This window comes from Aythya ferina (genome assembly GCF_964211825.1).
Source record: "Aythya ferina genome assembly, chromosome: 4".
NCBI classification, from domain to species: Eukaryota; Metazoa; Chordata; class Aves; order Anseriformes; family Anatidae; genus Aythya; species Aythya ferina.
In genome coordinates this window covers 68,178,934-68,206,605 of record NC_140300.1, presented here as the reverse complement: position 1 = coordinate 68,206,605, position 27,672 = coordinate 68,178,934, and the positions used below count along the sequence as shown (strand labels likewise).

Below are 27,672 nucleotides of genomic sequence, written 5' to 3'. Positions count from 1 at the left end.
ATTTCTAAGCACTGGGGGGGGAGGGGGGGGATATGTAAAGTGTGCGAGAAACACAAATTGACTGATTTGCAGGAAGAGGATCCAAAAATAATAATAATAATAATAAAAGAACTCTTTAATCCAACGCATTTAAGTCACATAAAAATAAATTACTCCTTTATTTTCCCAGGAAAAGAAGACCAGCTATTATGCTCAACGAGTATTTTTCCAAGGAGAAGAAACAAACTCAGTTAAAAAAAGGAAATAAAAAGAAAAAAGGATTAGAAAATTTAAGCACAGCAAAATTTCAGGTGATTTGCTCCTTGCTAGGAGGAAAGGGCAGTCTTACAGAGCAGCAACAGAAAAGGCAATGAAGATGCAAGAATTGAGAGGAGCTGTTACACTTTGGATAGAGAAACGCAATTTGTAAGTATTAGCTACAGATAGACGTATGCTGGAAAGGATCATGTCAAACATTTGCTGTGGCGTATTTTTATATTAGTGGTGCAGGGTCTAGCCACAGTAAGCTTATTACTTCAAATCATAATTTATCACTGGTTATTGACTTCTGGATTTGAAAAGTAACCAGCTGTACGTTACAAATTGCTTTCTCAGAGAAGCGAGTGAGGACTTCTACCTTCCTCCGACACTGTGCACATGAGCAAGGCAAAGGAGACAGCAACCCTTCTGGGCAACAGCCACCTTGATTTCATTGCTGAAGCTTAAGATAGGAATGATAGGATTGCCAAGAAGAGAGACTGTAAGGAATCCATTAGAGTAGAATATTAGATTAGATTAGATTAGATTTTATTTGTTTGCATGGTGCCTTTGATTCAAAGTAATGAGCAAATTTAACCCAGGGGACAGAGCAACAAAACAATAAATTGCAATCAAGTGAAACACAAAAATGAACTCCACAGCTAGCAGTCCACAGCAAAATAAATAAATAAATAAATACAATGTTCAGTTCACTGAAAGAAAGTGGTGGAAGAAAAAGTCAAATCGTTTGAAAAAAGAAGTGGGAAAGTCATCAGTTTTATTTCACTTTTTCTTCCTTACTGGGGGACTCTGATACTTAGCTCATTTCAGAAAATTGGAATTAGGATCCTCAAGCACTTTAGTCCCTCTGACAATTTTACTCCAGATTTAAAAAGACAAACAATATTAGATTGAATAGAGCAAAATGGAAAAGTTATACAGCTCCAACAATAAGGGTGAACCGCATTCTTTACAGACAACAATATGTCTGTAATGACAGACAGTGTGAGACAATTAAAATAGCAATGCTGAGCAGAATAAATACTGGTACAAGTTGTTTCTACCTTTAAGGAAAAGAAAAAAAAAAAAAAAGTGTTCATGCAACATGAGAATTCTTTGTTTTATTGAAGATTTCTCATTTGAGCAAGAGGTAGAGGTGACTTTTCTGAAAAGAAAGAAGTCTCTCTTACCTGCCTTGCCACCCCAAGCTCTTCTGCTTCACAGGCTGTCAAAAGAACTACACACTGCACAGAAAGTGCACAGAGCATCCCTGCTGTTTTATTGACTGCCTTACCTCATACTTAGAGGTAGAAATGAAAATGGGTTTACTATTCTAACAAGTTTGAAATAATTCTGCTAAGTCTGTATCATCTCTAACTTTATGTTTATTTTGGTGACAGCACAAACAGAAACACAGGTGCATGGCTGATGTACAAAGCAATAATAAAAATCTATTCTCTACTTCCTAGCTGCTTTTTTTTTCCCCATGCAGAATTATTATTTTCTTAAACTGTGTAATTTGAATTTTGTGTAATTTGACTGAGAATCTGTGATTGGTGAGTAAAGAAGGAATTCAACCTGAGGTTAGTGAATACATCCAGGTACACATCCGCAATCCTCCTCCACTAAAGCATTGTCTTACTGGGGTATGATGCAGGAGAGCGATTAAATACATGTTGGATGTGATCACTAATAAGCACAGATATGGTATGTCACATATTTGCCAAGAGCCAATTTTTACAGCCAAGAGTGAATTTTTACAGCCAAGACACATGCCAGGAAAATAGAGGGAGCTTAAAGCAGAAACACTGGCAGACACTGATGTAGAAGGTGCTGCTACAATTACAGATTACCCAAATCAAAGAAGTGATCTTAACTTAGACCTTTACTAAATGTTAGAAGAGAGGAACAGAGGCCAACAGCTCCGCAGCTGCTCATGCAGATGTCCTTACTGGCCAACAGCCATTTCTCACAGAAGATGCAATACCTTAGCTACCAAAACTTGCCTGCTGACGATTTCCTGTCCTGCTCTCTGTATGTGTGACACAGCCAGGTATGGCAAAATATAGCTTGGAAAAGCAACGTTGTTCCTTTATTCAGTGCCTATGGCAAGCAGATGGGTTAAATAACCTGATGAAAAGATTTCTTGTCTTTAATTTCATTTGCAATTGAGTCCATATGGACGTTGTTATTTTTGTCCACCCTTCCTCTTTATATTCCTGGTTTTGATATCAGAAAGAATTACGCTGTCTTTTCATTTCCATCCAAAACAACAGGACAAATTTCTGCATTGTTTTTAAAAGATGATTAAAAAATGTTAAATTATTTTATCTCCAGAAACTGGGAAGTTCATATACTTCTGTAAAGGTTGGCTGAAATAACCTAATTCAAAAACTGTCTGACTCCTAATCTGCATCTAATTCACATGATTTGTCACATCCTTCACTTAAGGAAAACAATGAAAGCCAAATTTAGCAAAACATTGTCTCTGGATACTGTCCAGAAAACAAAGAGCCCTTGTAAATGTGTTCAATACAGGCTAATTTGCCAGGAAAAAAATAATACAGCGAGTGGCTGTGCATCAGGGAAGTAACGTGAAACCAAGTGAGAAGAGCATTGCACAGTTGTTGAGCCAGATGCACCTTCATGTGTTTGCATAACTACTCAAAGGCAAGGAGAGGTTGGAGAGCTAGGTTGGAGAGCTGGGCGATCACCAACCGCATGAAGTTCAATAAGAGCAAGTGCCGGGTCCTGCACCTGGGACGGGGAAACCCTGGCTGCACGTACAGACTGGGCGATGAGACGCTGGAGAGCAGCCTAGAAGAGAGGGATCTGGGGGTCGTGGTAGACAGCAAGTTGAATATGAGCCAGCAGTGTGCCCTGGCAGCCAGGAGGGCCAACCGTGTCCTGGGGTGCATCAAGCACGGCATCGCTAGTAGGTCAAGGGAGGTGATTGTCCCGCTCTACTCTGTGCTGGTGCGGCCTCACCTCGAGTACTGTGTGCAGTTCTGGGCACCACAGTATAAAAAGGACATGAAACTGTTGGAGAGTGTCCAGAGGAGGGCTACAAAGATGGTGAAAGGCCTGGAGGGGAAGGCGTACGAAGAACGGCTGAGGTCACTGGGCCTGTTCAGCCTGGAGAAGAGGAGGCTGAGGGGAGACCTCATCACAGTCTACAACTTCCTCGTAAAGGGGTGTCGAGAGGCAGGAGACCTTTTCTCCATTAACACCAGTGACAGGACCCGCGGGAACGGGGTTAAGCTGAGGCAGGGGAAATTTAGGCTGGACGTCAGGAGGGGGTTCTTCACAGAGAGGGTGGTTGCACACTGGAACAGGCTCCCCAGGGAAGTGGTCACTGCACCGAGCCTGTCTGAATTTAAGAAGAGATTGGACTGTGCACTTAGTCACATGGTCTGAACTTTTGGGTAGACCTGTGCAGTGTCAAGAGTTGGACTTGATGATCCTTAAGGGTCCCTTCCAACTCAGGATATTCTATGATTCTATGGTTCTATGAGTGACATGCAGATGTAACAACACAAAGAAGCTGGCTTAGAGCAGGACCAAGTTTCTGGCCCCAGTAGTCCTCAAGATGGTGATGCCTGTCCTAACACACTCTGCCATGCATGGCACCTTTTGGCATCACACTGAAGCCACTACAATAAAGTTAATGGTAATGGTGTTCAGTGATGACCCTACCATGCGACACAGAGAACAGAGTGTACCCAACACATCCTAGCAGAGCATCTTTTCATATATACTGTATCTCATGTAGGTCTATCAGTCAATATATCTCTGAACTATCTGCCCATATTATTCTCCCAGGACTGAGGCCCAGCCCAGCCCAGCCGATGTGTCTTGCATTACTCTACTAAATCACAGTTCAGATCAAGCTGTTTTCCTTGACAAGCAGGGTCACAATGCAGAAAACAAGCCACAATGCCAACCTACTAAGAGGCTGACAGCCCAGGAAGCTTTCCAGGCTTCGTGATGAGTACATGAGACTTGACAGGTCTACAGAACTGATAGCGTAACTTGGGGTGTGTCAGTAGCACCAAGCATGGGTACCTCTGCAAGTTCACCAGCACCTTTGGCTTACGTGCAAAATCCATTTCAGTAGATGTGACAACTATTAAGAAGGAAACACTTAAAATAAAGCTACTCATTTTCCTCTATTACTTTTCACTTTTCTTTTTATTTGTTTCTTTTGCCTCCCAACATTTAAACACAGCCCAATTCTTTTCGTTTACACTGTGGTTGAATTTGCATGACACAGCTTCTTTTTTAATGCTAGGGCAGCCTTAACATGGATGTATGCTACTTTGGAATATTTTCTTGGTTCAAGTAAATGTGATACTCAAGGGGAGTCTTAGGTATTCCAGCACAATAACACCAAAGTAGTCCCACATGGTAAAAAAAAAAAAAAAAAAAAAAAAAAGGAGAATAATACAATAGGTCTCAGTACAGGGAGACTGGACTTGTATTACTATTTAGCATAAGGTATATATTAAAAACCTGTATGGGCAACCCCTGAGCAAAACTAAAAACAAGTAATGTCTGCAGCATAGCTGGAAAGCATGGGATGGGGATTTGGCCTTTAAGTTTAAATACTTGGGGAGAAGTCACCTGCTGAGTCATGTATAAGACATATGGCCCTGGCAGAGGAAAGTGTGGAGCTTGCAAGAACTCATTGACTTTTGTTTTTTTTTGTTTTTAACCATCAAAGTGGGCTTAACTGCCTCCTATGCAGCCCTGTATAAAGGCTTACATTACAAAATAAAGTTAAATGGAATAAAATTGAAAGACATCATCTCATCATGGTTCCTTTATTAGAAAGTATACAACTTTACCCTAAAAATTAAAGCTGATTAAAAGAAAGAGGACTTGAACTCAGTGCTTTGGCCCACTATTGAAATCTTCATCCTTCTGCACACCAAATTACAATGAAAATTCAATCCCATCATCTGGAGAACATGAGAATGAAAATAAAATCAGTCAGGTGAATTATCACCTCTGGTAATGCTGGAAAAGCAGCTTAATTATTTTATTGCATTAGATAACCAAAGCTACCTCAAGACACAGTTGGGCAGAAACAGTAAGAAATTAAACTCTATCAGCCTGATCTCTAAAACTGTCAGCATTTATTTGTGAATGGAAAAAGAATACAACTAGGTACCTAATCAGCCTCTGTCTTTATTGCAATCCTATTACAGTCATAGCCAATTAAATCTAACACTACTTTTAAAAATATGCAATTAATTATGATTAGACACAACTGCTCATGCGCTCATTTTGTACATGCAAAATTTGAAATAGAACAGGAAAACGAGGCCCTGGTTGTTTTCAAAGCAGCTTTGAGCTTCTTTATTGAAAGCCTTTTATGAATTGTACAGATGTTCTCAAAGAAGAATTAAGTTTCATCACACTACAGCAGGTTAACATACCCTTCAAACAGAGGATTGTGAACCTTTTACAAATATCTTAATAATCAGGGCTGGGGGTGCACTAACGAGCTTTAATTACCCTGAGTGGCCCCACCTGGGACTCCCCCACTCCCTACACATGACCTTGCCCAGGAGCTCTATTTAAGCTCAGGTCCAAGCTCTACAGTACAAGAATGCTAGTCTCCTCCTCTATCTACTGCTGTTCCTTCCTGGAGCTGGCTGACCACTTGCTATAGCCATCGAAAGACTCCAAGCCATCTGCTGCGTTCAGGTACCCTGGGGGGAGAAGGGTAAGGGTGGGTGAGGGCACGGCTAGCCCTAGCATTACCCCCTGCTCATGGCTTGGTCCACCAGGCAGAGCAGCCCCTTACTGCTCCCTGCCACCAGCTCTCTTCTTGATGAACTTTCCCTGTAATGGGTCTTCTGGAACTTGGTGTGCTTGTGGACTATCTCACCTTAAAGTATATCCTTCAAGCAAAATACTGATCTGCTGTTGGTAGAGAAAATTATATGAATTTGAAGCTGTGGTGTTATTGGTAACTTCCTAAAGTATTATTACACTTAAGCTGTAGAAGTACAGAGAGAGTGGAATTGTATACAGGAACACAGCAGGCTGTTCAAGGATCGGATACACTTGTGGCTTAAGAATATTGACTTCAAACTTCTAAAAACACAGTTATAGAAAGGATTTCAAATGGCCACCAGATGGCCTCATTTTTATACAAACTCTCAAGACACTGCTGCTCCAGTCAGCTTCTATAATCTGATAGATAAATAGTTGTGGTAGCGGACTAAAACCTTCAGGTGGGATGGCAGACTACTTCTCATAAGAAATTCCCTAACAGTGACTGTGATAGGGATACCTCTTATTCTGAGAAGTTTAATTAAAGCACACCTGGAAATGCCTTCCCATCGAACTCCGGGAGCTCCCCCTTGCTCCTGGGCACACAAAGCTTCCCTGCTTCAGTGGGAGCTTCAGCGAGGACAACGTGATGCTTTGCTGAGCTCAGGCAGCTGAGAGACCCGTAGACCTGAGTGCAGCTCAAGTCTTAACAGATTCTCAGACATGCTGAGAGGATTCGATTTTTTGTAAAATGTAGAAAGCTTTTAGTGACTACATCTGAGGGAGGAAGATAATTAATGCAATAACTTTTAATCTGAACAGTTCACTTATTCTTCAGTCAAACAGCACAATCAATACTACTTGAACTTCACTATGGTGAATTTGCCTTTATAGTGATGTTAAATAACAATTCCTGAGTGCTTTCAAACTGTGCCAATAGTCATTCAGGCTAACAGGAAAGTTACAGACTGACTAGTAGAATGATCCCCAACGCAGGGGTAACTAATAATCCCTGCTTACCTGAGCAGACTTGGTCAAATCATTTGAAAGCTGGTCTCAACCCAGGCAGCTAACCAGATACCTAAAAACTACTTTCCTAATGTTAGGCTTAACTCCCTTCTTCATACAAGTTCCCTTTAAATTTTTCACCCTTAATTCCATCTAAACAGTTGGGAATTGAGGAAGTAAAATATTAGACTAGAGGTTAAGGAGATATAAGAAAAACAAAGGATGCTGTGCCTGTTTTCCTTTGGCCCTGCTATAGCCCTCACCCCAAGGTACGGGGAGACACAGCAAGTTTTACTATCCTGAAAAAGGAGTATTGCTGGTAAACCACAGAGGTATTTAACTTCAATTAATTAAAAACTTTAGGCCTGTATTTCTCTAAACTCTTCACCAATTATACCATAGCTTGTTGGGCAAGGTGGGCAGCATTCAGCTGACAGCACAGGATAGGATAAATGAGTAGGTCTGGATGAAACGTGTCTTTTGGCTGACATTAAAAAACAATAATGTAAGTGCTGTTTGTGAAACAATGTGCAACCTCAGGCCTACCCAGCTGAAGTATAAGCCTTGTTCAGTGGGTTCCTTAGCATGGATCCTCTTGGGCTTTCCAATTCATGGACTTAAGTCATCTGCATCTTTGCTGTTTACTGCATGTAAGATAGCATGTGTGAAAGCAGCGGCTCTGGCTGGGCAGGAACAGGAAACAGCTGATTCACACTGCAGGGGATCTGCAAATTGGTATCTCAAAGGGTTTTTACAACTCTTTAAATGGACTGCCATGTGAGAGCAGTTAGGTCCAACATTTAGATTGAGCATGGGTTTGAAGGAAGAGGGTAGAAAGAGGGAAGTAGTATTTACGGCTATCAACCAGAACTTCAGTATAATTCAGTGTGAAAATGGAGGCCAAGCAGAACTAAGTCAGGCTACAAAATGCTCAAACCCAACAGCAATCTGGTCTTCACCAACCTCAGGTATTTCTCCATCTATCTCTTCACTCTGCTGCGAAGAGCTAGCCAATACTGACATGGTGTCAGACTGTCTCACCTCAGATATAACTGCATACCCAGTCCTGTGGCCAGCTCTGATGCTTCTTGCAGACCCTCAACTCTACTAGACTATAGCAGATAGTAAATATCTCATATTTTACTTGTATTAAGTCAACAGATTAAAAAGTTGAAACAGATCAAGTGCTCATCCTTACCTTGCTTCAAAGGCAAACTGTAACACCTGATTTGGCATGAGATGCATGTAGACAACTACCCTCATTCAGCAGTAATAGTGCATGTGCTGCAGGAGCACCCTACAGCAAGAATTGTATTTGGGGTTGGGAAAGAGCAGCATGCTCCTACTGCAGATATTTTTGGTTTCCTCTCCTGGTGCAGGCAGTGTCGGTGTAATACAGCCAACCCTTCAAGGGTGACAGGACTGCACAGCTGGACATGCCTTCTCCCAGGGAGGCAGGAAAGTCTGACTTCTGACCCCTGGGGAAGCAGACTCTAACCCAAATGAAAGTCTGTATTACTCTAACCAAACATTGCTGCATAAAACAAGAGTACACAGCTATTATAAGAAAATACTTAACATTTCACCTCAAAAGAGAGGACCTTTATTCTGTGTTGGAAGCAGGAAAAAACAAAGGCTTGAGGGCCTACAAGAGACATTTCAGCTGTTGTTTAAAAAAAAAAATAATCCAGAGCAGGTTTCTTATAATAAATCGTGCTTCATGAAGAGTGATTATAAATTTATAAGCATTTACAGATGCATCAGTGTATCTCCATTAAGTCCCCTCTCATTAACTGCATGTACCTCTTAAAGACCAGGTCCTACCTTTCATATGAAAAGAATGAATACAAGTATCCAAAACTTGGTGTGAATACCCTAATATTAAAATATAGATGTGTAGTAAGCATCTAGGTTAAAAAAAAAACCAAACATCCAAACTCTTAAGTGTAAACAACTCATTTGTTCAAACAAGAACTGCAGAATGACCACAAATGAGTTTTCCCAGGCTTTACAACCAAATATGTTTCACAAACCTGCAGGTGCTGTTAACAGAGTCCTCTGGACAATGGTGATGGCACTGACAAGACAGCTTCTTCTGTGGAGGGGCAGGTGCTGTGCTCTCACCATCTTTTCTGCTTTCCATGCTCAACTTGCTGGAGCTTCTCAAGGGCATGTTGTCCAGAAAACTGGCTGGAAATTAAGGGGGAAGAGAAAAAATTCAAAGCATGATTTCAAGACTTTGAATGAATGGTTTAAAGTATTCCTACCCATCAAAATTTGAGAAAGCTATTTGAACCAGGAGTTCACTACAGAACAGTTTTCTCTAGATGCCTCTGAAACGGTCACTGTGGTGTGTGATGTTTACTGGGCCTCAGCAACCTTAGATCAAAGGTGCTGATGTTCAAGTTCTGCTGCTGGCAGCATTGCAGAGAGGTGGTGTGCTTTTCAGACTGTGGAGTGTGGCTTTTCTCCTACTGCACTACATAGGTCAGATCCTTGATTACACCTTTGCACTTTCTTTGTCTCTATACTTGGCACACATCTATACTCACTGAAACTAAAACAGCAGGATTTACAGTACTCAAGGCAGAGCAGAACACGGACGTGCAATTTAGCAAAGATTTAACAGAAAGTGATGTTCTTTCAAGTTCAACAGCACTTTGTCACTGAGTTGTACAAGCATCACTTGAAAGACAAGGAAAAATAGCTTACTGATATTCTTTAAAAATCTATAAACCAAGTCAAATGCAAGAACATGTCCTAGAATGAAAAAAGCTGAGATCCATGGAGGTGATTACTCCTGAAAATATCAGGGTACTGAAACTTGTTCTTGGTGCAGTAGAGCTGGAGATGCTGGTGAGGGGCTAGGAGCTGTTTAAGTGACTTGCTCTTCCCCCTGCCCCAGTTCTACTCAAATATCAGCTTTTGGTGCTTGTGAATATTTTAAGCCTCAAAGACAATGAGATCAGCATAAAAAGCTTCAACTGGCAGTTTCTCACTTTCCTCTTGCTTCCCTGCAAGAATTCTTACTAAAGGCTCCCTTATGAACACAGTCTCCAACAGAGCAGTTGAAGAGCAGGCTTGAAATTCTTCATTTACTGTTAAGTCTTCAGAAACAATTGGCGTTATTATACAACACTGTTTAGCTCTAATTAAAATCCTCCTCGTATCTCCATCACTGGGACTGATATATTGTGGAGCTGACAGAAAACTCCATCCTCTTCAACTCCCTAGGGAGAGATGGGGTAGACAAACAGGCAGAGGTGATGGGAACAAGCATCTACTTGATGGGCTTAGATGGAAAGCAATGACTGAGAACAAGCTGAAAGGCACTGAAGCAGAGACTGGAGAATGAGCAGGGCTGATCAAGCAGCCCGTGCCCTTAGGAGGACTAAGGAAGCCTACTCTATGCTTCTGGGCATGCATGCATGTTACCTCCCAGCTTCATGTCCTGCTGCCTTCTGCCAGTTCTGGCAGGAAAGCCTTGCATATGAAAGGCACTGGCAACAACTGGCAGGTATGCTCTAGTTTTCTTCACATGAGCTGTCCTTAGCGAACTGGGGGAAATGCTGAAACTCATTAGCTCCGAGGAAAGTGGGGCTTCCTACTTAAAGACATAGGATTCTAACAAATGTTAGCTTTGTGAAGATCATGCACTCCTTGCATATTAGTATCAGGGTGATGCACAGGAAATGCAATCATTCACCATAACAGATTAAAACATCTGTGAAATACATGTACAAAGCTCATACGGCTTGATCTTTAGATTTGTTCAGTACCTATACATCCCATTGAAACCAATTTGAGGTTTTGATTAGCTCAGCTCTTCAGAAAGTCAAACCAGAAAACTCATTACAAAGCATACACAAACTATGGGCTTTTAACCCAGCATCAAGATATTAATTGCATTAATGACACAAGTGGCTGTTGAATATACTTCTAAAATCTTGACAAAATTAGAACTCAGTGGTTTAGTTGACTCGGGATGCATAGCATATTTATTTGCTCATAGCTGTAACTTAAGATGCAGCAGGTGTTTAAGGGAAAATGCAGTGTTTGTTTCTCACAACATAAAATTTTAAAATGCAGCTTGTATACAGAAAATTAGTATCAGGAGATGTTTGCTCCCTGGGTCACAGGATTAGAGATGAAATAAATTCTTTCAATCAGACTTGCTTGCTTACTGCTACATGGGGAATATTCAATCATTAATATTCCTGTCAAGAATTTTCAAATTTCAAGCTCATAAAGCAACAAAATGACCTTCTAGCTCACAAGGCAACTGAGTGAAACCCTGTGCTCTGTGTAAGGGCTTCTTCAACACAATACCAGCAGGGTCTTTCTTCAACAAAGGAAGATAGCAGAAATGGAAGCGTTTTACACCTAGCATTAAAAAAAGGAAAGGCTTCAGCACTTGGAAACTTTTTTTTTTAAAAAAAAAAAAGGTTAACATACATGCAACTGTAAGTTAAACTTATTTATTTGTTACCTCTTTCAATAAGTAAGAGTTCTGCCCACTGCTCATTAGGGATAGGATCAAGAACAGCTTCTGCAGAACTTGCTGTAAACAGCAGCTTACATCTCTAGACCTGTTTGTATCCCTGGATAAAATGAGGCAGGTGGGAGCTGCTGAACTATAATCTGAAATCTGAAATACTGTCAAAACCACAGGTGGCTGTAGAGAGATATAGTTTGGTTTGAGAAAACTTAGTATGATTTAGGCTGCTTGGTGTTCATACTTACACTTCCAAGAGACTTAAATAGGGGATGTAGCCTAAGATTTTTGTTTCCTGGTCACGTCCAGGTCAAAACTAGCGGAAAATCATTGCAGTTCAGTGTCTAATGCATGAAATCAAATATAGCTAAGAGGTATGAGTAGGATACTCTCAGGCCCTTTTTCATCTTCTATAAACAAAAATTCTTGCTTTATCTTGTTGTTTCTTTCCTTAAATTCATGAGTCCTAGCTAAAGAGATGGGCTCTTGCCTCTGAAATTCAGAGGTCCCACCCAACAGGTGACTGAGGACCACTTAGGGAATCTCCTGCTCATTTAGAATTCAGGAGACCCCCCCCCCCCACTGAAACTTAAGTCTGCCTGACTTCAGAGCAGAAAGGTTTTCAGCAGTCCCTTCCAAAAACTGTAACTTGTAGGAAGAATCCCATCATGACAAGAGCTTTCCAGAGTCTGGAAACGAGTTCTGCCTGATTTCAGGTGTGAAGTGCACAGTTGGGATGGCTAACAGCCTACTGCTCTTGCTTTTGCTGCCATGCTGTAACAAATGCATCCAGTTCATGCAGACCTGGCTCTGTCTAGCAATTAAAGGGCTTTGTCTAGCCCTTTTGGTGTTGAAAAGTTCTCTGAAGGACCCATGTCCAAGTGCCCTGAATGCAAGGGATTCTATCCCATCTGAACTTGGCAGCTTCTCTGCTATACCCTATTCTGTTGCTTATAGCCAGCTTCCCATCCACACTGAACAGAGGACAACATGGAACAACTGCAGAAAAGCAGAGGTAGCAGAAGAAAGGTTCTTGCACACTGCTGAGAAACTCACTGGCTACACTGGGGAATTTAAACAGTTAAGAGTCTGTACCTTCAGACCGATACAACATCAAATTTAGTTGATTTTTCTCAGTTTATCTACTGAAGCTCATGAGCATGTACAAAGTACCTTCCACCACAATAACAGGCAGATGTCCACCAGGGCTCCGAAGTCTATTCGGAGTACTGCTTGTGAGAGAGTTTCCTCTGTAGGGCTGAAACAACTCAATTGTGATGTGACAACCTCTGTTACGAATGTCCACTGAGAAAGGGAATTGTGTGCCCAGAAGAGGTATGGCTGTCTGTTTTGTTTTTTTTTTTTCTTTTTTTTTCCCCAAATGTTAGTGTCTATCTGTAGCTTCTGTGCTTCACCAGAGGTTCTCTACCATATCTGAAGGCAAACTTTACCAAAAGGTGAGACTAGGAAGATCATGAAGTCAGCAGGAAGAGAGTGAGGAAAACATTGTAATATGCTGTAAAATGGAAGTCCTACCTTACTATAGGAATGACTAATGTGTCTAGTCTAAAATCCTACTAACCCCCATGTCAGCAAATACGCTGCCTTAGAAATATTCTTCACTTTTGGTTCCCATCCCTCATATACTTCACGGTAATCTTAGAGCACCAAGCATCTAAATACTAAATTCGCCTTTCCAGTGTGTCAAACCCCTTGACTGTTACTCAATTTCTCTCTTTCATGATAGAAAACTGATTACATAGCCTCACTCCACAGCCACAGTGAAGTCTCCCTCAGGATGAGATATTTGTTTTTTAAACGATGCTGTCTGCAAGATGGCTTTCTTTTTGTGTCTGTGGGTACCACCGTCTATTTAAGCTTCTCTGCATTGATCCATGTAAGAGCATAAAAATCTCATCTAGAGAGCACATCTAATATACATTCAGTCCTCAAGCTCTCTGCTGTGGCTGCCAACAAGTACGCCAACCCTTGCCAGCTGTAGCCATAGCTATGCAATTTGGACAGGAATTTCTCCACTAGAACCTGGATGAAGCCCAATAACTCATTTCACACAGGCCCAGAGCCATCGGATGGTAATGACTTTTGGGCACTACCCTGATTCAACAAGTCCAGTAATGAAGGAGGTGAAAAGCTCTGTACTCTGTTACTGGAGTCCAAATCTTAAACCACCCCGTTCCCTGAGGATAAATAATTAGCAAGAGTTGCCTCAACAGATTGCCTTCTGTGCCACAGCCATGTGATTTGTGTGCTAGCCATAAAAGCAGATCTTCTATAACTTTTGCATGGGTTTGCCAGGAGTAAAAGTCAGACTTGTTTCTTATTAAAATAGATATTAATGTCCACAAACAAACGAAGAAAAAAAGTACTATGATCATTATTCTCTCTACACAGTATTTGAAGCCTCATACTAACACAGTATGATCCATTCATATTTTCCCACGCTTATAAAAATAAGTAGCTTACAGCATTCAGTGACAGTGAGATACGTTTGCTGCTTCTGAGAAGGTACGTGTAGGAAGCTTTGAGTATTACGGAAAGGTCCTTTGGATTGGAAGTTAAATACACAAAAGCATCTGAACAAGAATTAAAGAAAACCTCTAAATCTACTTTAGGTCAGAAGGTAGCAAAACAGTCAACTTGACAGAGTTTCCATTCAATGGTTTTAAGCCACAAGGTTACTTCATCTACAGCCTGCACTGGCCTATACAGCTTTTCATCAAATCATACTTGTATTAAAATATGAAACTATCACACGACACCCTGCTAGGGTTTCCTATACTACATGATGAAATGCAGCTTGATGACTTCCCACCAGGCCAGTGTTAAACCATTGACATGATTGTTTTAAGAGAAAGGGAAATAACTAACTGCTAACTCACTGCACTTTGCAGTCATCAGATAAAAGAATTTCCATGGGATATTTTTTGGCAAATAGTCATGAAAACACACCACAGTTCAAGAAGTTGAAATAAATTATACCTCTTAACACAGCCTGATCTACTGTGTAAAATGGTCAAGAGGTAACAGTAAAACATTTTTTATTGGTGACAATCATAATAACAAAGAAGGAAAAAAGGATCATGACAGTCTCATTTAGCTGGATGTTCAAGGCTACCATATAAAACAAGGAAAGGCCAGATGCCAAGACCTGCACAATTGATCCAAAACCACAGTAAACAAAATCTGGCATTAAAAATACCAGAAAAATGAAAACAGCATGCTCTGCTCTCTTTTTCAGTGTATTGCACTAGTGAGCTTTAAATGAGGTTGGCATCAAATGGTGATTGAAAATAGCTTTACTCTGGTATACATATATCCACTGTAATAAATTGGCATACTAACAAAAATAGCAACGTTGGGTTTATCTTGTATGATTTGCATCATTTTACACCTCTGTTGGAGTTGCTGTGCACCAAAGCATGTACAACATTGTCATCTTTATAGTTCAAAATTTGGGATGTTTTTGCTTTCATTCACAATGCAAATAAGCAAGGGTTACAATCGGATATAATTTAAAAAATTTGTCAAGGCAGTTTTCTTAAATTAAAAATAAATAACCTGTCCCTATCATTGGAACATCACTGAGTACGTATATAGCTATATCTGCTACGAATTTAAAAATGTTTTGTGTTTTTTTTTGTTGTTGTTTTTTTTTTTTTTTTCTTCAGAAAATGCTTTAGCATTTGGCTTGAACAGGATAAGCACCCTTCTCCCATAAAGTTTGAGTAAACCATATTAATCATACTCGATATTATTAACTAAATTAGTTAAGTTCAGCATGGAATGTAACAAGCTGTGATAAAACCACTGAGACGAGACCCCCTCAAATTAATGCCATATTACTTGTAAATTAGAATTGCAAAGGCTTCTTTGGTGTCATAACCCATGGAAAACTCCCATATAATTTGCTGTCCACCATTACATCACAGTTTGAGTGTTACTTTTTCCTGGTTTCCTCTCATTTCTGCTATCCACAGTTAATCTGTGTCATTTTTCACTTGGAAAAAATGAGAACCCATTGGCTGTGTTCTTATAACGTGAGATACTGTACCAACAGATAGCAAAAAGCACAAAAGAAAGACTTATTTCAAAATTCCGAAGGAAAGACCATGCAAAATGTTTCAGCCTGCCTTACCAGACATAGTGAAGTCTAGCTAGATACTCACTGTAACTTTGCTCTACTAAAGAATTTCTACAGTTCTATTAAACCCTTCACTTAATTCTACTGTTCATAATCATCCGGTTCCACTTGTAATTGTTCCATTCCAAAGAGAAGCTTTTTAAATATAAATTACCTTTTCATTCATCTCTGCAAATGTTAAAGTATTTCACATCCTCAGTAAGACATCAAAATATTTTCCTTTCTTTCTAATCTCTTTTTGAGAGCACAGCAAATCTACAGGTAGTATATGCTGGACCTACCATCACACTCTTCTGAATTGTGTTCTTGTCCCATTCAATATGAATAAACATTTTGCAAATGTTTATGGAAAAGTGCTACTGTTTTATGCATGCATGAGGGTAATAAAACTGGAACACCAAGGCAAATATTCCATAAACACTAAGATCCAGGGTCTGATCTGAGAATGACCATCTCTCCTGGCTTCATTCCAAAAAAGACTGAGTCATAAACAAGCATCATCTGTCAAAAAAATCAGAGGAGATAAGGTGCAGCTAAATCACACCTGTTCTCCTTGCAGTGTTAGTCATTAAGCTACTACAAAATAATCAGACATTTCAGATGCACAGTAGCTTAGCTTTGTGTGATAATGTGCAGAAATTTAGGTTTGCCATGGTTGAATTACTTTATAGAGTTTCATTTATCAATGTGGTTCACACTGAATGCCTACATCTACTTTTCAAGATAACCTGAAATGGAAACTGTTACTGAATAGTAGCTTACAAGCGTACAAAGGCACATTAGATGATAGTCTCATGTCTTTGCCAAATTTGCAATATTCCTTACCACAGGAAACAAATTTAACTATTTCAGTGAAATTTCTTAGAAAGACAGGGGTTATTTTTATCTCATCACTTTTATGTAACAAACCTTTCTTTTTCATTTCTTCCTTGACAGCATCTTGGGACACTGTAGAGCTAATGTAACCAAAATTAATGAACTACACCAACTAAAGCTCAGCTGCAAAACCCCATCTACGAGCATCACTGGATCAAAACAGGGAATGGAAGCTCAGATAACAAGATGTGAGATAAGCAGCCTGGCTGTTAAACTGCAGACAGCATTCAGGGTCTGTGGCACACTACCTTTAGTAACTTTTCATGGAAAGAGAGACAGGAAGATTGCTATTACAGACCAAAGCTTGTTACGTCTGTTCTTAAGCTGCAAATCCCCACACATTGCAGTTCCCAGGAGCAAACACTGAATGCCACCATCGTGATATTTTGCCAACGCCTTTGCAAGCAATCTTGAAAACCTCCCTGAACCCTAGCAAGAGAAAAAGAATTTCAGACAGGAAGCAATACAATCTGATGTCGTTACTACCGAATTATGCTTTGCTATCTGATCTTTAAGAAGGCATCAAAGATTGTAATGGACAAGCTGTAGATTTTTATTTCTTATCATTTCAGATGATATTCTGATTGACTGAGGCATTAAGACAATGAGAAGCATTTAAGAGAAGCAGCAACAGACAGCCTTCAGCCTGTGGCGCTCTCAGATGCATTTAATAAATCATCACCACTCCTCTTCCCTTTTCCAAGGAAAAGAAATCCAAGAATGCTATGCCCAGTAGTCAAGATAAATATAGCGGCTGGAAGATAAAAATACCAGCTATCTCTTCTCACTCCAATGCTAAAAACTGCACCTGTACATTAAAATGTAATGAGCATGTGCCCCTGCCATGCTTGCGGGAACCAGTGCCCTTCTGTCTCATTTGCTTTGGCTGTTCCTCAGTAGATGTGACATACCTTCGGATCAGCCCAGAGAACAACCTTTTCCGTAGCTCTCAAACTCCTGTTTCAATCCTGCCATGTAATTGTTCCCTGTCACTTCTCTTAATGAATTGTGTAGAGATCACAAGAAGAAGAAGTAGCTGTTATATAACTACCTTATAGCATAAGCATGTGCTATTTTTAATGGCATTTTTTAAGGACATGTTTTAGCGATGGGATTCAGTAGGTCAGGCTGATGATTGGAGTTGGTGATCTTGAGGCTCTTTTCCAACCTAAATGATTCTACAGAATCACAGAATATCCTGAGTTGGAAGGGACCCACAAGGATCACTGAGTCCAACTCCTGGATCCACACAGGAGTACCCAAAAATCAGACCACATGTCTGAGAGTATTGTCCAAAAACTTCTTGAACTACAGCAGGCTTGGTGCTGTGACCACTTCCCTGGGGAGCCTGCCCCAGTGCCTTACCACCTTCTGGGTGCAGAACCTTTCCCTAACCCCCAGCCTGACCCTCCCCTGTCCCAGCTCCATGCCGTTCCCTCGGGTCCTGTCACTGTCCCCAGAGAGCAGAGCTCAGCGCCTGCCCCTCCGCTCCCCTCGTGAGGGAGCTGCAGGCTGCCATGAGGCCTCCCCTTAGCCTGCTCTGCTCTGGGCTGAGCAAACCAACATACTTCAACTGATCTTCATACACTTTCCTCTCTAGACCCTTCACCATCTTTGTAGCCCTCCTTTGGACATTCTAACAGTTCTATGTCCTTTTTGTACCGTGGTGCCCAGAACTGCACATGGTACTTGAGGTGAGGCTGCACCAGAGCAGAATGGGGCAATCCCTTCTCTCGACCAACTAGCAGTGCTGTGCCTTGATGCACCCCGGAGGACAGGTGGCCCTCCTGGCTGCCAGGGCACACTGCTGTCTCATGTTCAACTTGCCGTCAACCAGAATCCACAGATCCCTTTTTGTGGGGCTGCTCTCCAGCCTCTCATCCCCCAAACCGTACATATAGCCAGGGTTGCCCCATCCTAGGTGCAGAATCCAGCACTTGCTCTTATTAAACTTTACATTGTTGGTGATTGCCCAGCCCTCTGATTTGTCAAGGTCTCTTTGCAAGGCCTCTCCACCCTCAAGGGAGTCAACAGCTCCTCCTAGTTTAATGTCATGTACGAATGTCCATCAAGTGCTTATCTACCTACCAGGAGGGCAGATTATTTGGTAGCTGAAGCAAGCACTAGTATGTTTTGATCGTTTCTCAGGGGTAAATGCCATCAACACCCCTAAATCACGTGTGGTTATGACACACTCACCAACTCAATTTTGCTGAATGAAGCACTCGAGTATCTGCAAGACTTTTTCTACCCCAAGGCAAATGCCACCCTGCCAAGTCACCAGGCCAGGCGGTGTTTGAAGTAATTGAACAAGTGACAGGATAAATTCTTGTACTGTTCAGCTGCCAGAGCAGAGAGCGAACTGAACTGACTGCTGCTACTGTTGGCCCAACCACACACACTGAATAGGGGTCTGAGCTGCATGGATAGAAGTAGTACGCAATGAAGAAGATCTTTGTGTTTGAGAAGGAGGACTGAGGCACAAAACTTGTCTTCTCAAACACGGCTGAAAGCAACATAAAATGCCATTGACTTATTCAGTTTGACAGAAAACAAATAAAGCCATTTAAAGGGGGGTGGAAGGCATCTCTATTGCAAACCAAAATTAATTGCATGCGTGAAACAACAATAATCAATTCTGACCACAGACGTAAGCGCTATGGTTTTCCCAAAGTGTTTGAGCAGCCTAAAAAGCATTTCCCTGTCTGCACACTTCAGAGCATCTGCTGAGCTCATCTGCACGTGCCATCCACCCCTGATGGCACTGCCACCAAAGCATCAGTCGGTCCCCTCTGGCAGGCTGCCACACACAGCCACCTCCGGAAGATAGGGATTGTGCTGTCAGGCTCACTGGGTTTGGTAGGCTTGTTTTTTTAACATGGCCACATGAATATGAGTCTAAGGAAGAAACGTTTATTGCGAGCACCACTAGAACTGGCATCCCACATGCACAGCTCCTTGAACAAACATTTTAAGAGTTGTGTGACTACCTTTTCTTAAACATTTTCTATAGAGTTTGAAGCAAGAAACAATTCTGGATGAGTGTAAAACAGGTCTTTTTCAGCACCCAGCTATATATGAACAGTGATGAAAACAAGCTCTGCGAGAAAAAAAATACATTTCTTTTAATTATTTTGGTATTTCTCCTGTTAATTACTGTTTAAAATGTATAGAATAGATGCTGATTTTAATAAATACCAACATACACTTGTGTTATACACTGCCATCATAACTTTAAAATTAGACAGAAAGGTGCCTATTGCTGAGGCTATAACCAGTCCCGACTCTACAATTTATGCTCAAAATGCAAAGTTGGCATCAAACTTGATCGTTATCACTAAAAAAAAAAAAAAAAAAAAAAAAACACCTTACTTTTAAATTAATTTCAAAAGCAGAGATTAATCTAAAGGATATTCCCTCTTAAATTGTCAGGCTGAATGACAAGTATTAGGACTTCTAAAAATCTCTTCTTCACTAAAAGAAGAACGGGAAATCTTTTGTTTTAGCTGCAGTATTTTCTCTGGAAATATACCACCTCTCTCCTTAAACCTAAACTGAGGAAAAAAGCACCTAAGCGTTTGCAGATCTTTAGGACAACTCCCCAGAAGGATGCAACACAACCTTCAAACACAAAATGCCCCTGGCACACCATGGCCATAGAAGAGCAGAGAGAAGAGGCACGTAGCAAGCAGCAGGCTGCCTGCTGCCCCACGGGACAGCCCCACACTGCCATGCCTTACTCCAGCTAAGCTGCCTTTTTTATTTCCCCCCAATCACACATTTTCCCCTATAACCTCTCAGCAAAACTTCATTGTTCTTTTTTTTTTTTTTTCTCTTTAAAGCACTCTTAAAAAAATAAATTAAATAGTAAAGAAAAAGGAAAAAAAAAAAAAAAGAAGAAGAAGAAAATGGAAGGGGGGAAAAAAAGCGCTTTGTGAGCTGGAATGCTAAGCCATCTACTTACAGGCAGTTTCTGTGGGCTCGCTACATAGCTGCCAGATTCCCCGAAGATGAGAGTCATGTGAGGAGGCAGAGCGTGGTTCAGGGGGCTCAAGCTAAGAAAACACAGCACCGTGCGCTGGGCTAATCCTGCACCTGTGGTGTGTTATTCGGCAGCAAAGAAATGCAGTCCAGGCTGCCTCTGCCTAATGCAGCTCAGCTGTTTTTCTCAGCACTCCCTTTGATTGTAAGCTGGCAAACAATGTTATTTCAACCAGGCACAAAGCAATATTCAGGCCGCATAGGATATGACAGTAGAAAGGTGAAAGAAAAAGAAAAGCCTGGAATTACAAATAAAATAGAGACATTGAGCAATACAGGATTTGTAACTATTTCCAGATGGCTACAAGCAGGTTCCAAAGTTAGGACGTGAAATGCACACTGGTGCTCCCCTTTCGCTCCCCAGCTCCCTTTAAATTGGGTCTGCCTGAGCCAGGGATACACCACAGTCGCTCATTTATCTAGCTCAACACAAGGTCTCCAGTCAGTACAATCAAGAGAAGGGCTGATGGCTTTTAGGCTTCTTGTGGTTTACCTTGTAGGCAAAATAAAAAATGCCACTGGAGAAGAGATTTTAATTAAAACAGATGGCAGGGATCTGCTCTCTATTTTGTTTTGTGTGTGTGTTATTTTTTTGTTATTTTTTTTTTTAATTATTATTGTTTTTTAAGAGAAGGGGCCACCAAAGAGGTCTTCAAGTCACTGCTAGGATACCTAGCTTTTTAGAGCATGACACCAAAAAAAAAAAAAAAAAAAAAAAAAAAAAAAAAAAAAAGTAGGAAACTTAACAAGAACTATATGCAAAAAGAAGGAAAATCTGGTCCCTTGTCGGAAAGACAGCAAATATTTAACTCCAAGATGGAGGCACGATAGTTGAGAACAATCAATTATCCTGATATTTATAGGATAACTAGTATTAAAAATACCCTGCAGTTGTGATCTGCAAATATATTTAACAAAAAATATTATTTAAAAAGAAAACAACGGTCACAGGTTATTGATTTTTTCACATCCTGGGAAGAACTTAGATTTTAACTCTAACACAAGGAGAAAGAATCTTGTAATAGGCATCTAATATAACAGTCATTTAATACACAATACCTCCTTCATATAACATCCACCATTTCCAAGTTATTATATAACTGTTGGAGCTGACTTATAGATACTGTTTCTTATCAACTTTTTTTTTTTTTTCTTTTTGATATTAAGCCATAAACATGAGATGCTGCATTCATAATATGCTCATGGGATTTTCTACTTAAACGCTTTTCTCCACAAAATGATACTTTAATTTCCTCTCCATTGTTATCTAGTCTAATTCCAAGTTTGGAAACTGTAACAAAAATATGAGATATCTGACCTTTTGAAAATGATGTATCCAATTTCTTGTTGGAAAGTTTATTGCTGTTGCTACTTATCAATGGGATTATTAAAAAAAAAATAAAGAAAGAAAAAAAAAGTTTATTTTCTTTAGATAAAATATATGTTTTAGAAGAGTTATATTCCGCAGAGAAAATGTTCAAAACTAATCAGGAACTATCCAAATTTTCAATTGACTTTGTGCAGAAGAGCTCCCTTGTCAGGATGCTGAGTGAAAGCAGTACAATTCCTAGTGCAACAATTAAAGGTAAGTATCTGGATATTCAATGTGATCTATAGAGGAGAAGGTAAGAAACAAGACTTTATACAACAAAAAATAAACCAAATACATTTCCTTTTTTAAAAAAAATGTATATTTATTTATTTATTTATTTTACTCTTGGAAATCCTCTATTTTCTTTTCTTTTTTTTTTTTTTTTTAAACAATCTTATCCACACTTTCTTCAAGCTATTCAATACTAGCAGACTACTCTCTGCTATCAGAGGTGATGTTTGTATTTTAATTCCTCCATATCATCTGGTGTGTTCCAGCTGCATCCCTACTTTAGAGAACCACTGGTATATGCTAACAAGATCATGTGCACCATGTGTAAGAGATACATGACATATATTCCTCTACCAAGGCAATTTTGTGAGATGGGCTGGCTCAAAACTGCTTGAACTTTGCGGTGGTGTTCCTCACAGCCATCACACTCCTCCTGTTCATCTCTCTGAGAGCTTCCCGCTTGTTGCCTTTTTCTTATTATTTTTTTTACTGTTACTGGGATAGCTGCATGTGAAGGAAGGAGGCCTCCCCTGCCTTTTGGCCTCTTCTACCATCATTTCCATGCTTTCAGACTTCTCCTCCTAAAATTAGGATACACACAGATTCTGAAACGAATTACAAAGCCAATTTGCTTTAAACTTCATGAGGTTTATATATAATGTGGTAAGTCTAAAACAACCAAAATGATGCAAAGCAGCCCTCCTCTCTCACCCCTACCCATGCTCCCCAGTGACATCTCATTTTACAGCTAGGGAACGAGGACCCAAAGGTCACAGGTTTATTCATCCGGTTAGCTCATGGCTCAGCTCAACTTCACACGTGAGCCTGGGCTTTCCAGGGGGAAAAGCTCTGCATTGTGTTGGAGGGAAGGGAAGGGAAGGGAAGGGAAGGGAAGGGAAGGGAAGGGAAGGGAAGGGAAGGGAAGGGAAGGGAAGGGAAGGGAAGGGAAGGGAAGGGAAGGGAAGGGAAGGGAAGGGAAGGGAAGGGAAGGGAAGGGAAGGGAAGGGAAGGGAAGGGAAGGGAAGGGAAGGGAAGGGAAGGGAAGGGAAGGGAAGGGAAGGGAAGGGAAGGGAGTCCAACTAGCAGCCCAGGCTTCTCAACTCCAAGAATCAGAGCCCAAGCTTTTTTCATTTTTCGTTTGAAAATGGATTAAATCTCAATACAAAGAAATTCAGTGGCTTCTCCAAAGCTTCTACCAGTGTGTATATGAAGGAAGGAGGACTTACCTACAGTTTTCCATACCCTAAAAGCAAGTGCTAACCCTATGTTATCCACACACCTTTTCATATAAACATCCAAAATAAAGATCAAAACTTATTAAAAAAAAAAAAAGGCAAAAGATTGGAAAAAACAATGAAATACAAGGAAGCTGAAGCATAATAGAGACTGATAAAAAAATCTTTATGTAGGCACACCTTTTATATATAATTATTTTTCCAACTGGTCACCCACCTAAATGTTTATGTTTAATCAGCTTTTGAAAGTGGTGGACTAGATGGCTGTGGAGACTAGGAACTAGGTATGGAGACTAATTTACATGGCACCAGTTAAAATTCAGCAGAAGTCAGGAAAAGCTGGCTGCTCGATTGCCTTTCCAAAACCAGAACCTTGTCCTGGCTGAAATTCTTCAAGTAGCTATCGACCTCTCACCATCTCTATTTGTAATTTCCAGTAAATATCTTTCCTGTAAGTTGAAGAGCTGAGGTGAAAGATCATATAGGGAAATTGGCAGAAGTATAGAAGACCATTTATGCTCGAGGCAATGAAGCATTGTTGCTTTGTTATTTAAATTTCATGGATAAACAGGCAATTTTTGTTCCAGAGGTAATAATAATATAGCATTTCTCATGAGTGTTGAATCTACTCCTTTTTTTTTTTTTTTTTTCTTTTCCCTCTCTTTTTTCCCTGAAGCTTGCACTTAACCCTATTACAAAGGAAAGGCTACCACTCTACATTGAGGAACCATGCCAAAGTGCTTGTCAGGAAAAAAAAATTATATATATATATATATATATGAGGCATCTTATTTTCATTAATACATTAAAAATGTCATAAAAAACACAGCTCCAGCACAAAATACAGTAATTGCCAGCTGCCTAATTATTTTCTCATCCACTTTCAGCCCTCAACACAATGCCTCCTTTAGGCTCACTGCCAATGCCGTTTAGAACATTAAAAATATCCCCAATATCTGCAGAGATTTTATGTGGCAAAATGTACTCTAATGGACAAAACTGAAGCAAATCTCAGAGCAAACAGATCTTATTTACTTTAAACAATGACAGAAGCAAGACTACTGTGTGATGTAAACTTATCCGCGGGTTTGCATCCATATTTGCAGAAGAACAGTTTAGTGATAGGAGGTTAGAGGTGGCTGAGGACAAATTTGGGTTCCCAATTAACACTAGCGAGCCATGAAAGCCTTGTCTGCTAGGCGCCATCACACACAAACTATCCTCCCACTGCACCGGGCCCTTGCTCTCTGCCGGGTTCAGTGTCTCCTTACTTGCTCAACAGTGTAAGCAGAGGGATCATTAGTTATGACTGGTAGAGTCTAGGAGATAATGTTGACTCTTATTTCAGGAACTATTAAGCTATAAACACTGCTCTGAAAGCCATTTATCTGCATTTGAAGATAAACAGAGAAGCTACTCAATTAACTAGATTGCAAGAAATAAGCTACAGATGCCAAAGTGAGTCACTTTTAAATTCCAAAAAGGAAAATGCGTGCATTTAATAAGCACAATTTTATACTGCAAAATTACTGACATGGAAGTTCATAAGCAGCATAGCTTAACCGTTCTGAGATGTCTGATAAAGGAACACAAATCAAAGTGTAATTACAAAACAGTTAATTCCAAGCGATGCAAATTACATGCACTTACAGTTCGCAAGTTACTACCAGAGATAACAGTTTTGAAGTATACCATCATAAAGTGGAAATCCTTGTAGAACAGTATTTAAATTTTATCTCCACATCAATACAATTTGAAAATGAGATGCTATCCCAGACCTTTGCAAGGAAGATAAATGCTGAACCTGTCATGCCTGAATCTGCACTTGCTAGGGAGAACATTCTTGCCCAGATAAGCAATAGAGTATGAAATTATTTTCCTGAGTCTTGCCAACTAGCCCCCCCACTCCCTTTTCTTTTTTTTTTTTTTTTTTTTTTTTACTGAATACTATTTATCTATTTGTCAAATCTCTTTGAGATCTTTATGGTATTAATTTAAGAAAATTAAATGAAAAAAAAAAAGCACCAAACCACTAAAAAGCGTAACCACAAAATAGTTTCCAATACCCTTTAAAGTATGCAAACTGCAAGGCATTCTACGTGTCGAGAAAAAGATGGATTTTTTTTTTTTTGTCACAACAATTAAAAACCTGATCTTTCCTTGTGTTTCCAGATGCCAGCGCCTTTCAAGGCAGCTCGGAGGTCAGCCTGGGGAACACGCAGGTGCGCAGTGTGTTGGCAGCTGAAAGCTTGCGAGGCTGCGCTGAAATCCTATCCCCCCCCCACTCCACATTCCTGCGGGCATTATAAACGCTCCCTGAAGGAATATTACCCTAATGCGGACTAATTTTCCGCAAACAACCCCAACCTCATTAAACCTCTTCTTTATCAGCATTGTTCAAAGCCGTTTTTCTGGTAATATTGAACTCCCTTATGCCCATCTAAAAAGAAAAGAAACTCCTTTTATGCTCTCTCTGGTATCACTTCTCCTGTTCAGGTCCACAGGCACTACACAATAGGGTCAATAAAAATATTCAGTTTCATCATATGATAGTAAAGACTACGGCACAGAGATTAAGAGAGTTATGTTCCCATAAATATAGAGTAAAGGGACTGTTCTCCAAGCAGGGTCTGATAGATTTATATGGGTGATCCCAGCTTGCAGGCAAGCCCAAATGAATTAGAACGACGGTATTCCTAAAGCAGGTGTTCTCCTGGACTTGTGGTTCCTCATGCTCCTGAAATGACCTCATACCCTTCCCTAGACAAATCCTTCTGGCCTTCAGTGGGATCGCTCAGATTTAATTTTCTTAAGATGAATACCCACTGCCATTAAAATGATTTAAACATTTGAACGTGCTTTCACTGAGCTTTGTTGTGAAGCCAAAATAAGAACTAGCTTGCATGCTCGCATTCAGGTACAAAGAAAGAAAGAGGGAAACAAAGAAGCATAACACAGCAGCGAGGCTATGACATACAGAATGTGTGTTCTCATCCCAAGGTGACGACTACCTAATTATGGGATCTCATCCCAGTTGCTCTGTGATGCAGCCTGCCCACCTGCAAATCATTGATGCAAACAATAACGTTCTTTTAAAAGTGTTTCTTCTTTGCAGATGGAAACCCTTGTTGTTAAAGGATTGGCACAAGAATAGCATATAGTCTCTTAGACTCTTCCCCTGCTCCATCCAGGTTGTCCTGAACGGCCTGAAACTCCACATACAGCACAGGATAACGAAATACAGAAAGGAGACAGAGCCAGAGGATATCTGCCTATTGTAACCATACAGTCTAACAACAATCCTGAAATAATAACAACAGTTGTACCGTAAATTGCTTGCTCTGAGGAAAACAGTAGACAAAACAGCATTTTATTTTCCATTAATTCTTCTGCCTGCTGTTCAACAAAGAAGAACCCAAGAGGAATTGCCAGGAATAAGGGCATCGGGAAAAGGAAACACAGGCAAAAGTACAGGGAGAAGGCAAGCCATGCATCCCCACTCTTTGGCCAGTTCACTGCAAGTCAGCGGAGATTCTTTTGAAGGAAGCTGAACTATAAATAACCCATGAGGGCTCCAAATCAGAGGAACAAAGAGTTAGTTACACTGAAACAATCGCTGGGAAAATTAAATATTTGAAAATAAATTGAAATTATTTAATATTAGAAATATTGCTACTATACGATACAATAAAGTCAGTATATACAATGCAAGTATGAAAACCATGGTCCTCATAATCACTGCTCACATGTGCACAGTGAACAGAAATCTGTGGTATAACACTGTTATCATATGCATCTAACTCTATAAAAGACGTATTAAGTAACTTCTTAAATGAAAATTGCTCTTTATCAACAGACTTGTGAAACAAGCCAAAGCAATAACCACATCTAGGATAGCCCTAAGCAAAAATCCAGCCACTCCATCCTCCAGACAGCTCAATTACGGACTGTACTGGGGAGAAGCCACTTGCAATATTGTGTATTGCATGTGTGCTCATATCCACGTGGTACCAACTATAGCCAGAAAGACTCCTCATGCCCTCTTTACCACTCTGAAAAGGAAAATACAATACGTGTCATGTCTTACACCATTTAAAAATAAAAGCATTTCCAAAAGCATTAACATTAGGGGGTTGAACTAGATGACCTATAAGGTTCCTTCCAACCCAAAATGTTCTATGATTCTATAATTTATTGTTCTCTTCTTCAAATTACTCTTTTTCATATTTTA

At 40.2% G+C, this 27,672-nt stretch overlaps 1 protein-coding gene and 1 long non-coding RNA gene across 19 annotated transcripts in view; one reads left to right on the top strand and one right to left on the bottom strand.

Moving 5' to 3' along the window:
• The window catches only part of BMPR1B (bone morphogenetic protein receptor type 1B), a 260,808-nt gene that overhangs the window by 20,314 nt on the left and 212,822 nt on the right, over window positions 1-27,672 (bottom strand). For 17 of the 18 annotated variants that reach the window (XM_084516976.1, XM_084516977.1, XM_084516974.1 and 14 more), the window contains one exon: window positions 9,063-9,219. In XM_084516976.1, coding sequence (XP_084373102.1) covers window positions 9,063-9,202 — 140 coding nt within the window. In that variant the 5' untranslated portion in view covers window positions 9,203-9,219. Of the gene's footprint in view, window positions 1-9,062; window positions 9,220-20,526; window positions 20,652-27,672 lie in introns of those variants that run through there. The other variant, XM_084516971.1, reaches the window with a different exon arrangement.
• Window positions 5,583-17,473, top strand: LOC311435687. Its single transcript, XR_014692312.1, has 2 exons — window positions 5,583-5,949; window positions 16,623-17,473. It is a non-coding gene; the product is annotated as an uncharacterized lncRNA (long non-coding RNA).